The following is a 20,583-nucleotide window of genomic DNA, read 5'->3' as shown; positions in this document are numbered from 1 at the left end:
AGGTAGTTAACATCTTGTCACTTGCGCCTTATAGCAAGCGCCTGGGTTTGATTCCTGGCCTGGGGCACCTTTCTGTAGAGTGTAAGTGCGATTTTATGTGAAGTGTGTATGTTTCACTCCTGTTGTGCGTGGGTTTACTCCGGGGTCGCTAGTTTCCTCCATAGCTATAAAACCAATGTGCCGTAATTGGTGTGAGCCAAACATTCCAATACTGAAAATGTACCTGCAAATTATAATTGGGACCACACACGTAGCGATAACGCTCCCTACTCCAAACTAGGCAGGAACCCTCCTGATTCAAGCCTTTTATGGGTACACAAGCATATGTATATAACTATATTGGCCAAGTATCTCATAGTCTGACATTTTGAGGCAAGAGCCCTTCTTCATCCTACCAATAAATATTAAGATATGAATGCAGTATCGATGATTCAAGTGGTGGGTTGAGTTGTGCCTGTCGTCCATTAAATGTTATCTAATAATGGAACGCGCTGTATTTTTCCACGATGCATGATCGAGTCTTGAGACTTTTTCATCAGGGCCCTGCGCTGGAATTCTTGGCCAATTCCATAAGTATTTTGGCACAAGTGAGTAAATCAGAGTAACCAGGGAAAACGAACGCGTGAGTGCCAGGTGATAAAAGCTTCCCAAGTTAGATTTTGATGTGCTGCCATCTGCTGGCACTACCTCGCAAACCAGCAGTGCTTCGGAGCTTCACAGATTTGTGTGATCCACCAACCCTTGCCTCAAAAGTGGTGGATTACTGGTGTGTGTGCAGCAGTATATTTGAACAGGGGTCATCTGCAACAGCAGGCACAACAATCCCATCAGATGTTCAAGCTTGCAAAGTAAATGCATCAAAGAACAGCATATTTTATGAAAGTTTTAATGAAACTTTATTGAATGTGTAAAATTTCACATATTGCACCGTTCACCATCATTTTAGTATTACAATTATTTGCCTAAAACTTTTGGTAACTTTATGAAAGCAGTCTATGCTGAAGCCGTTAGATTTTAATTTGCATGCCTGCAAAACAAAGGATATTTCAAGTCAAAATATAAAATGGCACAAGCACAAATTCCAGTTTGCAGACGTATGCTTCCACATTAGTTATTTAATGAAGCCGACATCAAACTCCAAACAAATTAACAGCCCAATAAGCTACACTTCTGGCTCTTCCACATTGGTCCAGTTACAGGCGATCGACCTTCACCTTGCGATTCTTCCAAGTAGGAGCTTCCATGCCTTTTCAACCTTCATGGAAAACACAGCAGCATGTACACCTATTGTGAGCTTGTGAGATGGAGGTGTGTGTGTAGTGACTGGAAGGACCGATGGAGAGTGCATACTGATGGACATGCCCTGAGAGGCAGCAAACCAGACCCTTGTTTAAATGTGCAGTGTCACCGAGGGAATTATAAAAGTAAAACCTTGGATTGCGAGCATAATTCGTTCCGGAAACGTGTTTGTAATCCAAAGCACTCGTATATCAAAGCGAAATAATGGAGACTCAGATGATTCGTTCCACAACCCAACAATATTCATATAAAAATGATTAATACTCAATACCTTTTTATATTTTTATTATTTTAATTTAATATAAAGTAATCAAATTTATTAATTAAAATTAATCGTGGCTGGTGTGAGGGAGACGAAAGAGAGGAGAGGAGGAGGGGGCCATTGTTGCAGTACAGTTACTAAAGAACACTCACTACACTTGGACACAAAATAAAAAATGCTTTACGCACACACACGTGGTCACAACACTATACTGTAGTAAACACTATACTGTAGTAAACACTATAGTACTATAGTAAACAGTATACGCTCGCACGGATGTTGACTATACGAGTGAGGCACGCCGACTGAGACCGAGCATGGGAGACGATTACCCACAATCCCGCAGCGAGAGAGAGAAGAACCATCGGCTCAGTTGTGATCACATGATGCTCGGCAGACAAAGCGTACACATACTACTCGTATTGCAAGATCTCGCTCGTTCATCAAGTTAAAATTCATTAAAAAAATTTGCTCGTCTTGCAAAACAATCGCAGACCAAGTTACTCGCAATCCAAGGTTTTGCTGTACCAACTTGGAGCAGGAGTTACCACACTGATCTAGTTAATAGCGGTGTAATGGTTTTCCGCACCTGCCCTACTCAACAGTCAGGATTCATTGTCGTGAATCTATTTAAAAAGTATTTGTCACATTGCGAATGCAGTGGCCTCTAATAACAATCATGTTTACAATGGGTATTATAATAATAACAATAATGTTTACAATGGGTATTAATTAATATCCTGTTCGTATGGTTTCAGATACAAATTTTCATTCACAAGCAATTTGGGTCGCATCAAAATGCATTTGTATTCCGCCTATAAAAACCCATGTTTCCTCTTGTGCTTCATGTGAACGTGCAGCATGACGAGCTTGTTCACACTACCCGCCTCCTTCATAGAGATTCCCCAGGGAGAAGCACCCACACCTGCACTGGGATTTAAATGTGTAAACGAGGGGAAAACCCATCACAACAGCAACATCAACGTGGCCTCGCGACAAATGGGTTCAACAACACAAAAAGGAGTGCATTTGCATGTACTAAAAGCTTTATCTAGACCACACAATGTATGGACATTTTGTCACTGATACCAAGAACTCAAAAGAGGTGAGAAAACGTGACATCCGAGGCAGATGTCAGTAGCCAACATTGGTGACTGTACTGATCAAGTCCTGAAATTTAAACCGGTTTATCGTTGTGTCTGTTTCACTGCTGTCTGTTGGGATAGCCACTCTTTGAGTGGTCTCAGTTACAAAAAAACAATCATGCTTGGTGGCTCTGCAAGCCAGCAGACAGTGTTCTATAGAGAGTACCCCACTCCCATACCTGTTTTTGTGTCACTTGAGGCTGCCAGTAGGTACACAGCACAACATTTGCCTCCTCTGCCCTGCGCTGGTTGCTGAGCTGATTGGACAGTCTCTTCTTAGCACTGTCATCCGTCACGCCGTCTCTCTCCACAATTCTTCTTACAGCCTGTGAAGAATAAAACATATTACAGAAAGTGACACATAAAGGAAATGTCACTATGACTACGAGCTGAGTCATTGCAGCTCTATATTAAAGTGATAGCTCATGTGCTACAATGGCATGAATACCAAATTTACTGAAAGTATGCCCATCTCAGTTTAGTGAGCGTCTGCAGCTCTGAGTTATACACAGCTTGAATGCCAATGTAGGGAATTCAATTATTTATTTAGCTGTTATCATCATTCACACAAGAGGTCTGTGAGTGTTTTGACAGTGCTGTATCAGCTGTGAAGGTTAAAAACCGTGATGATGACTTATTGATCCGTGGGCAAAACTGTTTCCTTAATTACGGAACGAAAACTAAACACATAAAAGCAGCACTATGGTGGTACCGGTTGTCGTCGTCGACGATGGGACACAAGCAATGCATGAAGCTCACCTCGTCTTCCGGAATGAGCACCACCCAGACCTCATGGACCATGTTGATCCAGCCGGCTTCCAGCAGAACCGCAGCATCCAGGACACACACACGCACACCTGCATAGAAAACGCAGCAGCACTCGGTCACTCACACAAAGCACACAAGCACGGACATTTCTGAAATTAAAAAAAGTGATAATAATATAAGCGTCAAATATTTCAGACAGTTACATTTCCAGTCGGAAACTGTTGATGTCATGGGTGTCTAAAAATAATGTCAAAAACAAATGTTCATGTATGGTCCATTTTTGTACGGTAGATCTATGTGTTTTTAAGTAATTAATCTCGAACCAAGATATTATAATTTCTGCACCGCTCAGCCAACATAAACAAAGAGCTACAAAATCTACTCAACTGTAGCTGCTAAAGGGGTGAGAGCCACTTACCTTTTTCTACACAATCAGCAATAACTTTCTTGGCCAGCCTCGCGATTTCAGGCCAAACAATGTCCGTTAGTTTTTTTAGTTTTTCCTGGCAAAAATTGCAAGAGCGCACAAAGATTAGCAGGGTTACTTCCTTTAAGTCCTTTAAATCACACCCGTCAACTACTCTGCTACTGGCAACATCAGAAAGAATTAGCTGCTTAACATTTGTAAACCATTTATATTTGGCTGTAGTGTGATCTTCATGTGTGCTGTCTGGTGTATGTTCTTGACACGATTTTTTTTACTTGGTATGACTGCACCTCTGTGATTAGCACGGTAGGCTACGTATTACGCGAAAAAAGTTCAACATCCATACAATGCTGTGAAAGTTCAAACGCGTTTTTTCAAGTCGCAATTACATGTGTGTGTGTACGTAATTTGACACCCTGGGCATCCTTGCAAACGAGATGTTCCCTCTCCAGGGATTATCCAGGTAAAATTTTTTTTTATAAAGTACATATGATATATAATGAACTGGGTACGTGCCCATGCATTATAAAAAAAATACTGGAGTGTCAAGTTTGTACTATTAGGAACCTCCTGGTTACACCAGCTCACAGGGGATTATTGTGTCCGTCCGTCGTGCATCCAAAAATGGGAGGGGTGGGGTTGGGTGGAGAGGGGAGGGTGGGGAGGGGCTGGGTGGGGAGGGGCTGGATGGGGAGGGGAGGGTGGGGAGGGTGGGGAGGGGCTGGGTAGGGAGGGTAGGGAGGGGCTGGGTGGGGAGGGTGGGGCTGGGTGGGGAGGGGAGGGTGGGGAGGGGCTGGATGGGGAGGGTAGGGAAGGGCTGGGTGGGGAGGGAGGGGCTGGGTGGAGAGGGGCTGGGTGGGGAGGGTGGGGCTTGGTGGGGGGTGGGAGGGGTGGGGCTGGGTGGGGAGGGGCTGGTCACCCCGTGGTGCCCTTATATAAAACTCAACGTTTAACCTACTCACGCCGGCTTGTGCCCGCCCTCACAGTCGGGCATATTTGCGGAATACAGCACGTGGTGCCGCCGTTGACCCTGGCCATTGACCGAGCAACCCAACGTTCCTACCAGCTCCCTCCCTCTGCAGGAATGTGTTAATCGGCACTGTGCCACTCTCACCTTTTCTGAAAACACTTTCTTCCCCAGCTCCTTTCTGTTTATGGTTCCATCTTCTGACAAGATATCTGTAACAATGTGGAAAAGGGGTACTGTAAACATGGAAATCCGATGGTAAACTGAGAATGGGCCATGTATCCACATGGCCGCATTATATCATAAATTAGTAAATATAATCAGCTGTTAAATGTGAATTGCACCGCTTTACGCTTCAACATTGCTTTAACCGCAATTGCTTTCTAGTTGGCACGCGACATTCACTCTCCAACGACTTGATGAATTGTCAGAATTTGCTCCATTAGGATGAATATTTAATATAATTTTCACACATACGGTCCATGGCGTGTACCATGAAAGTGCGAATATTTTTTTATAGATTAATCGTCCCACAGTTACATGCAGTGAAATAGGTAAAGGTGCACCCCTGCAATTGCTTGCACCACTGCTGGCAGAAGCACCCCCCCCCCTACAGCAAACAATAGAGGATATTAGGTCTCCTCTTTCACTCTGAGTAGATGTATTAGAAGAGGTGGGTGTACCCACACTTTAACCCACCATACATAACCTGCCTGCCGATCGACTAACCGTGGTGGAATCTTGATTTGAGGCTTTCGTGACTGCACGAATCCATACTGTCTGCAGACAGTCTGCATCAGCAGCAGACCACGCTTTCCCACCTGATGACAGACGCTTGTGTTGCGCCCGAAACATCGTGAATTATTTTATTTTCTACCTACGTGACTTTACCGAAAGAACCAAAGAGTATAACTGTGGTGGACCCATTTATGCTTCTGGGTGGATAAAGGCGGTGGTGGGGGGAGATTTCAGAGAGACTTGGCATATTGTTTCAACTGTCGATTCGAGAGATGGAATTAAACCGGTGACCTCTGCATTGCAAGTCTAATATGTTGACCATTTCCACTGATATTGGGTTTGATAGTAGAAACAAACTTGACAAAGCAAAGCACCATAACTCATTACCTTTACAGTAGCCACCTAGCATAGTGCACATTCAGAAACGGAACGTGTGCAGCAATGACGACCAATCGAAACACAGGGCACGCGTCCGCCAAAGCGCCTCACCCTCTCCAAACTCCTCGACGATGCTGGCATGGGCGCTAGTGCCTGGCAGGTAGGCCTGATGACCTAGCACGTCGCAGTCCACATGTACGGCCCCAAGCGCCTCCAGACGCCTGGCGACGCTCGACTTCCCGCTAGCGCTGATTCCCGTAAGCCCAATGACAAAGGGCACCGGTGGGATGTTGGGTTTCACCTGCAAGAGAAAGATCCCCCGTATAGCCTTAACAGGCTGTTGGGGCAAGTGTTGTTAGCGAGTAGAACCTATGAAGGCCGGGATGGCACACGAGGGGGTGGGTGGCCAAACACCACGCCTGGCTGCCTTTATCTCCCAAGTGTCGATGTTTACACACTGCACGGGGTACTCATTTGAGGCTGAATCGACCGAGGGGAGGCCCAGGACCGGTTCAGATTATCGTCACTGGTGTTAGCCATGAGCGGGAATCGAACTCGGGTCACCAGGTTCATAGTGCAACGCCTTAACCATTACGCTACCGCTCCCTACGGGCACGGCGCAAGCGACAATGGCATGTCGCATTTCACTTCTGAGAACTTCACTTTTTACGGGAAACGTCAGGGAGCCCGAGCGCTCTATCTCTGAACGTGACGGCGCCTCACTTGTGGCGGTTTCAGCAGCGTGCCCAGCAGCCGTGCTCTCAGACTCGATGAGCTGATTTTCATTTCCTCGTGGCTCGCGTGGTGACGGTCGGCGATCAGCTTGATCTCGTGCACCTCCAGCACCGGCAGGCCCTGGCAGCGGAAGGATGTTCTCAGTGACCACTTTCCCAAAACAGACAACTCGCCCAGATGAAACACACTCCAGTGCAGTGCTTATTACATGCCTTTAGCACCGCCCGATTATCACGATTGGCTACCTATGGTGCGAAAGAAGTTCAACACACATACAAGTCATTAAAATCCTCAAAGTTAATGAAACCATCTACGCCGCTAGAGCATTGCCTGATGTGTTAACCCTGCAATTAGTGCCTATCAGAACTAATCTGATTTGACACGCAAACTGTATCAAAATCGTCTTCCACCCACTAACATAGGCGCGGTGAGAGAAGGCGTGTGCAAGTGAAAGCAAATAACTGCACTTCCACGCCGGAAAGTAATGGTTATTCACCAATAATCAACTTGAACTCGTGGCGCATTTTCCCAGTGAAAGATTCCGAGTTTGAAAACCCTTTAGGCAGTGCACAAGATGGATGTTAAAAAAAAGTCAGGAAATGTGCATGTGCAGCAAAAAAATCAGTCTGGAAGCATTAAACACGTGGCTTTCGTCCAACAACTCCTACAGTGCTCGTTGCTGTTTGAGCGGAGGGGATTTCCAAAACATTGTGTGCACGGTCAAGAGCTGTCGCCCATTCCCCGTGTCTGGCACGGCGTGTGGCTCTACAGGCAGGTACGTGATGCATTCACACGCACGCTGACAACTGAACTCATTTCATGGCCCAAGAATATACGGAGCTCAGAGGTAAAAACCGCGAAACACTTTTGTTGGCCGTTGACCAGCGTGCTGAATTAAAATTACTGAACTTATTTGTCAATTGAAATGCAAACTGGCACGGAGCTCTCGTTTTGGATGCCTTGGGAGGAGGGTTGTGGGGGGGCACAGCGCCTGCAGCGTTGAGGGGCAACGTTGAGGGGCAGCCTCACGCGCTCGGGCAGGGGGGGGGCCGGCAGGGAATGCACGGGGGGCACCACCCTGCCCTTGCCTCTCTGCACACGTGCGGTCACACGCGAACGTGCGGAACGAAAGACACTCAAATTGATGCCGTCTCGTTGGGATCACACGCCGCACGCAAACATAATGAGCATAAAAGTTGACGACACAGTTTTTTAAATGTTGATAATACAATATTCCCTCATTATTCGCACGGGAACCGTTCAGAAGATGCTCTTGAAGAGTGCATTTTGCGGATAATGATGTTGCCTACGAGATTATTTACCTTGAATAAATACAGAAAGTAGCTATAAAAAACATGGAAATTATCATGGCACGACAAAATTAGTAAATAAATATTAAAGTATCTTATCGCTTTACCTCTCGATGCAGTCGTGTATAGTTCCAGATGCGATTCGCAGATAGCCAAATTCGCGGATATCGAGTTTGTCAATGACGAGGAAATACTGTATGATGATTTATTAGTACAGAACGGCCACCCCGTCCACTTTCGTGTCAACAAGATTTACTCGGTCAAAGAGATCAAGAGAGAGAGGAGGGAGGTTCTTCAGCGGGTGAGTATGGGATATGACAAACGCCTCCGCGGCACTGTGGATCACATATTTAGTCGATTTAGTAATGTTTCAACTGTTTAAATAAGAAAAACAACGCATCATTCTCGGGTCACGCTTGCAAATGAGAATAACCATGCTCTCGTGAGTTCTGGTTAAACAAATAAACATGAACGATAACGTGACGAGACAGGCTGGAGGGAATCGCCACCATTTTATCTCCTTCACCAAACTCTTATTTTGTCACATGAACAAAGAAATACAGCAATTCCTCATTTAACGTGCTGGATGCGTTCCTGAACAGTGCCGCCTTACGTCGAAATACCGTGCTATTAAGCAGGGAATTACTATTCTTGGTTTTTTCAGTAAAGTCACGTAGAAGGGAAACAATAAAGTAATAAAAATATCAAACAATAAAGTTCTCACGACGTTTCGACTGCAACACAAGCAAGTCGAAACGTCGTGAGAATTTTATTGTTTAATATTTGTATTATTTTATTGTTTCCCTTCTACGTGACTTTACCGAAAGAACCAAGAATATGAATCCCTGCAGTCACGAAAGCTTTAAATCAAAATCACGGAATTACTGTTACCCAATCACATTTCGCACTATAAAATCAGCCTGCAATCACTGCATAGCAGGGAAAAAGAGCCGAGGTGAGGGTCGACCGCCGCGTATCCTACCATCCTGTGTACTCTATCATTCCGCTCAGCTGTCGCTCACGAACCGCGTTACAATGGTGCGCGTTCCGTGTTGTGCGAAAAGTGGTCCCTCGTAGAAGAACCGCGTTGTAGCAAAAACGCGTTGTGTGAACACACGTTAAGCGAGGAGTTGCCGTACCGTAAACCGGCAATGGATTACCCATTGTTAACGTATATGAATGAATGCCCCACCTTCGCACGTGGAGGGCTCACAAGTGACGTCATCACATCTATCCCTATATTTAAGGAACGAAACAGGAGGATTTCTCCACAAATCTGTCTGTCGCCTGATGAAGCTGGTTTTAATTGCTGGAGGAACGTCATACTCAAGATTGTAAGTGTTGTGGATTTGCTCTCAAACACACCGGTGTGTTGTAATGGTAATGAATTGGCATGTTCTGTTCACATTGCAAACCTTACTAACTGGCTGTGTTGGGTGGTGGTGGGTTTAACGACACATATTTACACGATCTAACCCAAAAAAAAACTATATTGTGGATGATATTGGTCGCGAAAGCCTCCCACGTGTTAAACGGTTTGCTCCATTGTCTCTCGTTGGCACAGCCTTCTCGGAGAAGTGAAGTAACAACGCTATTTTTATACGTCTAAGATGCCGTCTCAGTCCACATAGTAATCTAATAAGGACCAATCAAGTAATCGGATACAAAAATATAGATTTTTTGTTGTAATACGTTGGGTTTTCTTTTTTTAAACGTATGCAAATTATCCAGTCCAATGGTGTTGCCATACTTGGGATTCCATTCGGGTTTAGTACGTACATACCACGCACAGCGGCACATATCCGGCACGAACCTATAGGGAAGTGTGCACACTACTACTACGCAGGCTGCGCTGGGTTAGCGACTCCACGTCCAACCACTCCGCTCTCTGCCTGGAGTGTCCAGAGGTTTGTGGTTTTTTTCTCTCCCACATTGTTCCTTTTTGCATGCTTTTTATTAACTCACTCTTTTGTTGTCGTTGTTGAATCCTCAAATCTTGTAACTCAATTTTAACCCACTTCCCAATGTGGTATCGACTGCAAACTTGATATACTTATGTCATACCGATGACAATACTATATTCTATCATAAAAAATAAAATAACATGTATTTTAAAACATTATTTTTTATGTTGTTTCGGCTTGGCTCTAATTGTCCACGCTCAACTGACGTTGGCTGTAAATGACCACGGTCCCCTTATGTTGTGGCAAGCTTCGGGGCCACTTCCTGGAGTCGTGGAGTTCTTCCATTACTAGTACGGTACATTTCATTAAAGCGTGTCTTTTAAATTTTCTTTTTAAATATTACTTATTAAACGAACAAAAAAACTGTTTGAGAAAATAACGTACACTATTCATGCTCCAATGTCCAACTGAGCGTACATCGGGTACCAGTGGCTAGAGGTATTTATTGAGTCCTACGTTAAGTTGTATTGGTCTGTCACAAATGCCAATTTGCTCTTGATTCTTTAAAAAGAAAGAGGCTGTAGATGGAGTATTGTACCAGCAGAGATTATTAGTAATGGAAGACCAGCACAGAAGTGAAATGTTCGATTTGTGTCTTTTTCAGAGTTTACACTGTAATCTCCTCGCTTCTCCTCGAGCATTCTAGTTCTTAAAAGTACTTCACTCAAGACGGTTACTTGACCAAACAGGTGTGCAATGGATAACAATTTTACAAAAGAGATACGGAAGCGTTACGAGCAGCTCCCGACACTCTTTGAGCTGACACACGACCTACCGCACGGCAGCACGTACATCAACATTGTCATCGCAAAACTGGAGCGGAAACAGGCGCATGAAGCCACCGCAGAAGAGTTTGACAGCGACGTCTGCGCCCTCAACTGCCTCACCTATTTATACCTATCGCAAGATCAGCTGGCCAAAGCCGAGTCGTCAGTGACAGCTGCCCTAGTAAAGGAGCCGTGCAGTGTGACAGCACTGGCCAACAAGTGTGAGCTTCACTTGCATCGCTACGAATTTGAGGCCGCCAGCAGAATGGCGGAGGCACTGGACAGGGAGAAGGGAAACAAGGCAGCAGTTGCTACGGCCTTGGCTGAGCAGGGCTACTGTCTCTCCCGTCTGGGTCCCGTGGCACAATTCAAGGCCATCGACAAATATTCGCAGGCCATCGAGATGGGCCACGATCACTGCACTCCTGACAAACTTGTTTCTTGGAAGTACGGTTTGGCTTTGAACCTCGACAGGTCAGTTGGAACACCTGCAGCATTCGAGAGTAAATGATTCCTTTTTTACGTTAAGGCTCGCTCGTTACGTCGGCAATAACGTGTTATGGCTCTCTTTTGCAGGGTGTTTGAGATTGACATTTTGAGAGAGAACCCCGACTTTGACAAGAATGAACACTTTCAACAAGCCGTGGAAGCCCTTTCACACGTTGTCCACACGGACGACAGATTTTACAAGGCCAAAGGTTTCGCAGTTTTGGGCCAGATAACCAAGAAATTTTTCAACCACAGGTAAACTGCTGTATTTCTGAAGTACTTTAAACGTGGGGTTTAATGTGGTAGTTGATGTGTTTTGCTATTTAAATCAACAAAGTGATTGTCTGCTCAAGTGATCATTGAGGTGGTGTGCCCATCTCCTATTTACGGCCCTCAGGCAGTGGTGCAAATTCCTAATTCCTATACTGAGGGCGATTCCATCTATAGCAGCGGCCCCCAACCTTTTTGGCACCAGGGACCGGTTTCGTGGAAGACAATTTTTTCACGGACCGGGGGGGGGGGGGGGGGGGTTCATCATTGGGTCTTTCCCCCTTTTAAAAGAAGCTCTCCAGCGACGTTTGTTTTTTACTCATTGTGGCTAGGGTTAGAGCCTGTGGGCTTTATACCAACACTGTGACTGAGACAAATGCGCAGTGCGGGAAAGAGGCGCGGACGGAAGTGGTAAATAATAAAATAATGGGCGGGCCACGCGCGGACTCACCGCTCACCTCATGCTGTGCGGCCCGGTTCCTAACAGGTCACAGGACTGGTACCGGTCCGCGGCCCGGGGGTTGGGGACCCCTGAACCACAGAATAACAAGTGCTGACTCGCCCATAATGTGGTATTCAATTTAAGAGCCCTGAAAGATGGATGGTGGGCTGAATCAGCCACCAATCAGCACTGAACGCACAACTTTCCAACTCATACTGCAAGCCACTCTACCGTTGAGCCACCTGAACGGTTACTATTCATTAGATTGCCCCAATCTTACCAAGGCTGCAGCACTGTTAGAGCACTCGAGCAGGCCGCTCAATAAAACGCAGCTCAGAATAAATGAGCACTTCGGAAATGGACAACAAAAGCCTCCTCTGCCCGTTATCATCATCATAATACTATCAAAGACTGTGTCTGTATCTGTCACCATGAACTTGCCAGCGTTGTGCTCCATGAAAGCTTTTCTGCCGATGCCCTTGATTCTTTACGAAAACACAAGGAATGTCAGGGATTTCGAGAGTGCCCGTATTGTGGAGGTGGGCGACGAGGCGCTCACCGTGTCAGAGTGCTTCGAGAGGGCCTGCGTGATTGCGCCCCAGGACCACTGGGTGCTGGAGAGGGCGGGAAAGCACTGGAGGCACATGCGCCAATACGACCGAGCTCTGGAGCTCCTGCACAAAGCCTACGCGCTCTGCCCCTCGTCCTTTTCTCTCCACCACCTCGGGCTAACCTACCGCACCCTAGCAGATCAAGCTCATGCGAGGACCCTGGATGGTGAGACAAATTTTCTTCTTTCACAAAGACACCTAAACTTGAAAAAAGTGTTTCTACTTAAAATGTCTCCCTACTGCATTCTCACAGATCCTTCTATCATTTAAACAAGCCACACTTCAGCTTTGGCCCAACCAAAAAAAACGACGTAAGTTTGCGGCCCTGCACTCTGTGTAATTAGAGTTATCAGCAATGTAGCTTTAGCAACAAAATACTGTGAGATTTCACCAAAACCAAAACGTTTTCAGAAGGGATTTTATTTCTCCCTTGAAATCCTTTGAGTAAGTTCCTTATTATTTGTCTCTACAGCTCCTACTGCAGGATATAGCAGGGATTTCAGAGGTCAAAGACACCCTTGGCGGCTAGCAAACGCAGCTGGCCGTGGCCAGAACTTGTTTGTCAGAGATGAGCCGATGACACACCTCTGCGATGTGAGCGCAGACTTTGCTGCTTTGAGCATCACTAGTGGGGAAGACGGGCAGCCCAAGTGCACATTGCGAGTCAGGCGGCCTTTATTCCCCAGCAGAAGGCCTAGAGGGGGCAGACAGCCTTTCTACAGCTCCGGACGAATGCTAGGGCAGTCGCCTCATTGCCCTGGTGGGGCAGCGCAGAACCCGGAGAACACGCAGGCACGTGGCCACAGACGGGGAAGAGGAAAGAGTCTTTTCAATTGCTACAGAGAAGTCAAAGATCCACATGTCACAGAACTTCTAGACCAAGCGATTAAGTACATCAGAGAGGGGATTGAGCTGTCAAAAGAAACGGGTCCCCAACTGTTGGTGGCCCTGGCCGAGATATATGTATCACTTGGCAAAACAGAAGAGTCTGATGATTGCTTCCGCAGGTCCATAAAGACAGGCAAATACGTCTCCCAACTCTTTCGTGCGCGGACATTCGAGAATTGGGGTTTGAACATGCAAGAGCGTGGCGATCAGCAGAGAAGTGAACAGCTACTCCGATTAGCAATTGAAAGCGCTGCCAAGGTGAAGAGTACACGCAAGGTGGCTCTAGACAGTCTCATAGAGCAACTAAAGGAATCTCAAGGCCAGACCCCTAAAATGCTTCGCTCTCGCTCCAAACTTTATGAACTCGTGGGCCTTCATGGACAGGCTCTGAGTGCACTGTGGGAGGCAGACACTATCCAGCCACAAGATCCTGACACCTTGCTTGGCCTGGTCAAGAACCTGGCCTTCAGGAAGCAGTATGATGAGGCGCTCATGTACTGGGCCTTCCTCAGATCCACAGAATCTGGAGACCATCTGATTGACAGTGACGTTTTGGAAAACATTTATTTTGGTGCAGCCGAGACACGCACGGCCTCACTGTCGCTGTCGAGCCAGAGTATGTGCGAGGCGTACGAGGTCCTTCTGATGGACAGAAGCAGAGACAAGAGAATGTACATCTTTCACAGGATGGACTCGCATGAAGACACCGTGATGGCCGAGAACATCCAGCAGCTAGCCAAGGAAGTTGCCGATGTAGAGTTCGTTAACTATTCTGAAATGCCTGCCGGAAAGTCGTACAACGACCTCTTGAAAAAGGCAACAGAGAAATACAATGCAATTATTGTGCTGGTGACCCCAGACTTTGTGGCCGATAAATTGTCCATGAGTCTGTGCAGCCTACTGAAGCAATGCGTCCTGCTGTGCCTTCACCCAGAATCCATTTCCATTGACCAAATTCCCCCAGCGCTCAAGGACTGCCATCACGCCTTACTGGCCAAGGAATTGTACAAGGACTTTACAACAAACACCAATCCAATCCAAAAACTGCACATGTGGAGAGAGATCTTCAACAACTTGAGAAAAGCTAAGCAACTGGTCAATCCCTCAAAGAAATAGTTGCCAGGGAAAACTCACACTTAAGTTACAGATTCAGTTTATTCTTTATCCATGACAATATATTTTGCCTGAGCGGCATTACGACAAAAACTGCTCCACTGTTTTTCAGTGGAAGAAGCCACCACTGCTATGCGAGGGATGAATGGGTGGTTTTGTATTAAAGTCTGGTGTTCTGTAGTCTTCCAAGGTAATCCAATTATTAGTGCTTCTGCCCTTCCCATGCTTGTAAAATTCAGTGATTTGGGGTTGAGAAGTGGCTGTACATTTTAACCGTAAAACCAATTTACCAAGAGATTTTCAGCCACAAACAGGTGAACATTTGCGGAGGTTCAGTTATTATAACTCCACGCAACGTACCATGGTTTCACAGCACATTCTCTTGGCCTACACAGAACTGTTTTGGATTTCTGCACGTGCATTGTATTCAAACCCTTGAGAACCCCACGCTTAAGTGTTATAGCCAAACTTCAGCTTGGTGGAGCACTGGTTACCTTTTCCTTACGTTTGCGGTTCACAGCCTGCCCCCCTTTGCGAGTCTCTTCGCTGACCACAATGCACTGCAGAAGAGAGTCAGTGATGGCAGGTCCGAAGGGGTCCGTGATGGGGACGATGTCGTAGCATAGATGAGGATGCACGTCGCTCAGGAAGCTCCGGAGCGCTGAGAGCCTCTGCTCATACGGCTCTATCAGCTCATTCAGAAGCTTCCCTGTCGACAACAACATTGCAATGTCACTTGAAGCAGTGTAAATCACGTACAAAAGATTCCCAGGACAGCCTTAACAGACTGCAGGAGCAAGTGATGTTAGCGAGCACCTATGAAGGCCAGCACGCACATAAGGGGGTGGGTGACCAGCATCACTCCCGGCCGCCTTGGTCTCCCGAGTGGCGATATTTACATAACGCACCAGGTACTCAATTGAGGCTGAGTCGACATAGGGGAGGCCCAGAACCGGTTCAGATAATCACCACTGGTGTTGGCCGCAAGCGGGAATCGAACCCGGGTTGCTGGGTTTGTAGCACAGTGCGCTAACCATTAAACGACCGCTCCCCACAAAACAAAGATCCCCTGTATAGCCTTAATGGGCTGCAGGAGCAAGTGCTGTTACACACACACCTCAAGCACACTAAAACATTATAGCATCAATGTCATTGCCTATGTAAAATTGTTCCTCTCACACAGCTTAAAGGCCGTATCTGAACGTGGCTCTTTCACTCCAGCGGTCCTACCAGACAGTCTCGCCCCCTTCACCTGATGAAGGCCGCTTGTGTTGTGGCCGAAACGTCGTGAGAATAATATTGTGTTATTTTATTTTATCAATTTATTATTTTATTATCATTCTACGTGACTTTACCGAAAGAACCAAAGAAGATGAATCATTGCAGTCACGAAAGCTTTAAATCGAAATTTATGTAAAATAAATTCAATAAAACGAGATGTGAAATTCGCAGTTAATGTCTCCCGAATCTTTGGAGCACTTTCATGGCCATTGCGTCATAACAATTAACGTGCCTTTTTGTCCCTGTCGGTGGAATGCAAATGAACTCGATTGAATGTGCTTATGATTGCCCAACATATGCAATCATTCACCCAGGGAAAGCAATGACCCCCACAGAGTCAACACGTGGTCACTCGCCTGAACTAGCTGTAAGGCAGCCAGCCTATGCCAGCTGCTGGATAACCACATGTTGCACTCGAGAATGAAGCAGATCACTTACAGGCAAAAGCAAGTCCCATTCATCCCACCCCATGCTTCCCTTATTCAACGCACCCAGAGTATCACGTGTTCTCGGCAAAAATGTATCGAGAACATTTTTTCCCTTGAAATGAACATTCAATTTATGATGTGTGAAAGATGGCTCAAGGGGTCAGAGTATGGGGCCGGCATGGTTGAGATTGTGGATTTAAATCTGTGTAGCCACCCCATAGATACACTTGGTTCTCAAGTGTATTGAGTTGATAATTTCAGCCCGGATACCAATGATGGGAAAAACACCACATTAAATGAGTTATTAACTTAATTTAGTTAATTTCCAGCTCAGAGAAGTAAAACATTGGTTTACCTGCCATGCAACGAGCATTTAAGTGACGGTGCACCCAATAAATATGTGGATAAGATATCACTTAAAGATATATCTAAAGCAGTTACATGAAACCTTATTCTTTGGGCCATTCTCTAACAGAAGGGGTGACGAACTCCCCTGGCAGAAATCCAAACGATTAAGTCTTACTACTTAATGCCAGCAGCATATTTGAAATAAAATTGGATGAAACAAATTGTCTAATGTAATTTGCGAGCAGCAAGCATCAATGACCTTGCAAAAGCGCCCCGTCTGCAACTCCAATCAGCACGCGTCTTTCGGCCAACAAGCACGCGGTACTCAGGAGGATCTTGTGCGCGTTGTGCAGCCTGTCAAACGTGCCCCCGAGAACCACGTCCGAGTAGCTGGGCGGCCCCCCGTCGGCCGAGCCCACTGTGCTCTCTCCGGGCTGCTGCGTTTCCCCGGGTGCAGACTGGCCTTCCTTGGAGCCCACATCGGGCACAAAGAGCTTGATGGAAGCATTGCACTCGTAGCGGTTCTGCACGTAGCTTCGGAAGAACGCCTCCACGTCGTGAAGCCGCTTCAGGTCGTCGATGCTGCTGTAGTCGGTGAGCACCACCTCGGGCGAGTGGCAGGGGGTGTGCAGGGCAGCGGGCACGTTCCCAGCCACGCCGTGCCCTTTAATGTTGGCGAGGAAGACACGCACATCCAGGTGGCTGCAGATATCCGTGGCCTTCGTGTAGACATTGGAGACCATCTGGGAGACTTCCCACGTCACGGGAGACAGGGCCGCCCTGCTGCAGGGGGACGTGGTCGAGCTGGGCGGCCTCAGGCCCGGGTGAAGGTGCACGTACAGAGTGCCGTTAATCATCTCCGATGCCGAGCGCAGGGCCCCACCGATCTGGAACGGCAGCTGCGCTGCAGGCGACGTGAGGACGAGCAGCCCCGTCCGGAACAATTCCTTGCGGGCCATGGGTGACGCTTTCCAACATATCACACAACACCGCTGTACTTACTCACTGAACCACACATAATATTCCACGGCAAGACTCAATGCAGAACACGCAATACATCACAGCAACACTTAATGATCAACACGTAACAAGATCACAGCAAAAGTCACCGATCCACATGCAACACATCACATCCACCACTCACTGAACCACACGCAATATATCACACCAATACTCACCGATCAACACGTAACACATGAGAGCAAAGACTCATTGATCCACATGCAACAACATCACACCCAACATTCACTGAACCACACGCAATAGATCACACCAATAACTCACCACGTAACACGAGCAAAGACTCACTGATCCACATGCAACAACACATCACGCCAACACTCACCGATCCATATCCAACACATTACAGCATCACCACACGCAACACATTAAACACTACCAAAATTGGATTCCTATACAGAAACAAACGCCGCATTCCACATCGACTCTGTCGCAACCATCCTGCCCATACTTTATTATACCTTACGTCTCATTCCATGACACAGTGCCACCGTAAGGGGCTGTCCATAAATGACGTCACGCGATTTTGGACGATTTTTGACCTCCCCCCCCCCCCATCGTCACACGTCGTCACAAAAAGTCAGATCCCTCCTCAAATATGACGTCACAAAGCTCTGCCCCCCCCCCAAAAAAAAAATCATTGTCATTGTAGTGCAGATTTAATGTGCCGCTGGACTCTGATGTTGTAGGAGAAATCATCTATTAAAAAGTCTATTTAATTAAGTAGAACGTGTTGTCTATATTTATCTAAAGTTGCGCATTTTGATGTGACGTCACATTTCTCAAACCCCACCCCCCTCGTCACACATCGTCACAATTGTCTGACCGCCCCCCCGCCCCCAGGTGCGTGACGTCATTTATGGACGGCCTCGAACCACTCTGCTATCGATCTTGCCCTTCACACCTTCCCCCAGGCTATGGAACGCTCTCCCAAGATATATCAGGGACCTCCGAGTCTGTGGAGATGTTTTTTATTTAAACGCGTCTTAAAACCCATGTTATACGCTTCCACTTATTACAATTTTAGTTCATTTAGTAAATTGATAATTAAAATGTATTTGTGTTATAATTATTGGTATGCTGAGTTTCTGCTGCTGCATCCTGTGCAGCCTTTTGAGATCCTTGATGAAAAGCCGCTATATAAATGGAATTATTATAGAAGCTATCCTTACAACCTGTAAATTAACTGAAAATATTCCATTTCATGCTAGAATAGTAATTGTTTCCGCGTTACTTGTTACCCACGTTTCTGGAATATCAATTGCCGCTCATCCACAGTGTGTGGTTCTCTCCCTGCAGTTTAACACGTGGTAGGCTTTCCCGACAAATGTCATCCATAAGAGGGGTTTTTTGCGTTAGATCACGTAAATGTGTCGTTAAAACCCGCCACCACCCGACACAGCCAACTAGTAAGGGTTGTCACGTAAACAGAACGTGTCACTTCGTCACTAGTACAGCACTAGTGTATAGTGTAGTGTAAAGTAGTGTAGTGTATAGTAGTGTAGTGTATAGTGTAGTGTATAGTAGTGTAGTGTATAGTGTAGTGTATAATAGTGTAGTATATAGTAGTGTAGTGTATAGTAGTGTATAGTGGTGTAGTGTATAGTAGTGTAGTGTATAGTAGTGTAGTGTATAGTGTAGTGTATAGTGTGGTGTATAGTAGTGTAGTGTATAGTGTAGTGTATAGTGTAGTATACTAGTACAGCACACCGGTGTGTTGGCGAGCCAAGCCACATTTACAATCCGAGTACGACGTTTCGCCTGCTGAAAGTCCCGAGTTTCCTTTACCACCGCTAGATACTTCCCTTGTTAGTTATTCAATGTTCCTTCAGGTCCCTGTAGTCGTTTCTGCGCAATACTGAACGCTTTTTTGTTGTTGTTGTTGACTTTTGTTGTTTCTGGGCTCACACACCACAGATCTCCCTCGTCAAATAGCCGGGGAACTGGCCCAACGTGATCGTCCGTGGAACAAAATCGCACGAACTCAAACGGGGCTAAACTCCAGCCTTTGGTTATCATGTTCAGGTCAAGAGGTTAACATGTCAAGGTCACCTTGCCCCAGACCGGTCATCGGTACGTTTATGCAGCTCCCATTGCAAAGCTGAGCGACCACGCGAGTGCGTGGTGCCGCATGCAGCAGATCGCCGCGTAAAATCCCTCGTAGCGAGCTCAATGCATGCCCTGATCGCGGTGATATGATCCACACAATAGTCATCAACCATGCAAGACCTGACCACAGTGAGAGCCACGTAAGAGGGAGCCTCCTGACTTATGGTGAGCTCCGGACAAGTGAGCTCCGCATGCCCAATACACGAACTGTACATTTGTGCCCGCGAGACGTGGCCCTCGTCTCCGCGTCTGCAGTGGCCACAGCACTCACCCGGCACACTCACGCCGCTCACCCACCCGCTCAACTCACCCACTCGACCGTCAGCGGGACCGGCCTGTGCACGACACCAGCACTGACAGCACCAGGAGCGACACCCACGGTGCTTGCGTGCAGTGGTATCGTCCACCTGAGCAGGAACAGCAGCAGTGCCGGGATGGGGGGGGGGAGGAGAAATGGACTCTCCCAGGAAGATGCCTGACGCGTCTCGCCCACAGTGGAAGTGTTCACTTGAGAAGTGTGGAGGGGGGCAGCAGTGTTGGTGGGGGGGGTAGCAGTGTGGGGGGGGGGCAGCAGTGTGGTGGGGGGGTAGCAGTGTGGGGGGGGGGCAGCAGTGAACTCTCCCAGTAGCTGCCTCACGCGTCTCGCGCGCAGTGGAATCGTTCACCTGAGCAGTGTGGGGGGGGCAGAAGTAGACTCTCCCGGTAGTTACCCTACGCGTCTCGCGCGCAGTGGGATCGTCCAACACGGGTTGGGGGGGGGGTCTCGGGGGATTTGTAGGCGGTCACGCGAACGTCGTCACAAGCGCGTGCGCGCCTTCGCTGAA

The 20,583-nt window shown here is 47.0% G+C and overlaps 2 protein-coding genes across 16 annotated transcripts; one reads left to right on the top strand and one right to left on the bottom strand.

Moving 5' to 3' along the window:
- Positions 1-872: 872 nt before the first annotated feature.
- COASY (Coenzyme A synthase) lies at positions 873-20,294 on the bottom strand. Of its 3 annotated transcripts, none has more exons than XM_076071618.1 (10): positions 20,031-20,294; positions 16,890-17,597; positions 15,068-15,282; positions 6,708-6,839; positions 6,096-6,285; positions 5,016-5,080; positions 3,893-3,977; positions 3,466-3,563; positions 2,886-3,032; positions 873-1,255 (listed from the first exon to the last, which is right to left on the bottom strand). In XM_076071618.1, the coding sequence occupies exons 2-10, from the start codon at positions 17,587-17,589 to the stop codon at positions 1,211-1,213; spliced, it is 1,677 nt and encodes a 558-aa protein (XP_075927733.1). In that variant the 5' UTR covers positions 17,590-17,597; positions 20,031-20,294; the 3' UTR covers positions 873-1,210. The 3 variants fall into 3 exon arrangements, with proteins under 3 accessions (XP_075927733.1, XP_032821252.1, XP_075927734.1); XM_032965361.2 differs by having other exon boundaries at positions 20,070-20,293; XM_076071619.1 differs by lacking the exon at positions 20,031-20,294.
- On the top strand, positions 7,068-16,024 carry LOC116948572 (uncharacterized). Of its 13 annotated transcripts, none has more exons than XM_076071616.1 (6): positions 7,068-8,330; positions 9,277-11,234; positions 11,337-11,504; positions 12,464-12,738; positions 12,826-12,883; positions 13,045-13,175. In XM_076071616.1, exons 2-5 carry the CDS (start codon positions 10,690-10,692, stop codon positions 12,840-12,842), a joined length of 1,005 nt encoding a protein of 334 aa, XP_075927731.1. In that variant the 5' UTR covers positions 7,068-8,330; positions 9,277-10,689; the 3' UTR covers positions 12,843-12,883; positions 13,045-13,175. The 13 variants fall into 13 exon arrangements, with proteins under 13 accessions (XP_075927731.1, XP_075927732.1, XP_075927730.1 ...); XM_032965353.2 differs by lacking the exon at positions 12,826-12,883 and having other exon boundaries at positions 7,073-7,494; positions 9,277-9,363; positions 10,598-11,234; positions 13,045-16,024; XM_076071612.1 differs by lacking the exon at positions 12,826-12,883 and having other exon boundaries at positions 7,073-7,494; positions 8,247-8,330; positions 13,045-16,024.
- Positions 20,295-20,583: the final 289 nt, after the last annotated feature.

The sequence above is a fragment of the Petromyzon marinus genome, chromosome 34, assembly GCF_048934315.1.
Source record: "Petromyzon marinus isolate PM22_M1 ecotype Great Lakes invasive population chromosome 34, UKy_Petmar_22M1.pri1.0, whole genome shotgun sequence".
Taxonomy (NCBI): domain Eukaryota; kingdom Metazoa; phylum Chordata; class Hyperoartia; order Petromyzontiformes; family Petromyzontidae; genus Petromyzon; species Petromyzon marinus.
This window is presented reverse-complemented; position numbering and strand designations above follow the sequence as displayed.

Excerpts from the sequence above, each read along its gene's own strand:
- LOC116948572 (XM_076071613.1), top strand. The coding sequence starts at position 10,690 with ATGGATAACAATTTTACAAAAGAGATACGGAAGCGTTACGAGCAGCTC. Across the intron at positions 11,235-11,336 it reads TTGGCTTTGAACCTCGACAG|GGTGTTTGAGATTGACATTT; the intron begins GTCAGTTGGAAC and ends TCTCTTTTGCAG. Across the intron at positions 11,505-12,463 it reads AAGAAATTTTTCAACCACAG|GAATGTCAGGGATTTCGAGA; the intron begins GTAAACTGCTGT and ends CGAAAACACAAG.
- COASY (XM_076071618.1), bottom strand. The coding sequence starts at position 17,589 with ATGGCCCGCAAGGAATTGTTCCGGACGGGGCTGCTCGTCCTCACGTCG. Across the intron at positions 5,081-6,095 it reads CGTCGAGGAGTTTGGAGAGG|ATATCTTGTCAGAAGATGGA; the intron begins GTGAGGCGCTTT and ends ACATTGTTACAG. Across the intron at positions 3,564-3,892 it reads TGCTGATTGTGTAGAAAAAG|GTGTGCGTGTGTGTGTCCTG; the intron begins GTAAGTGGCTCT and ends TTTTCTATGCAG.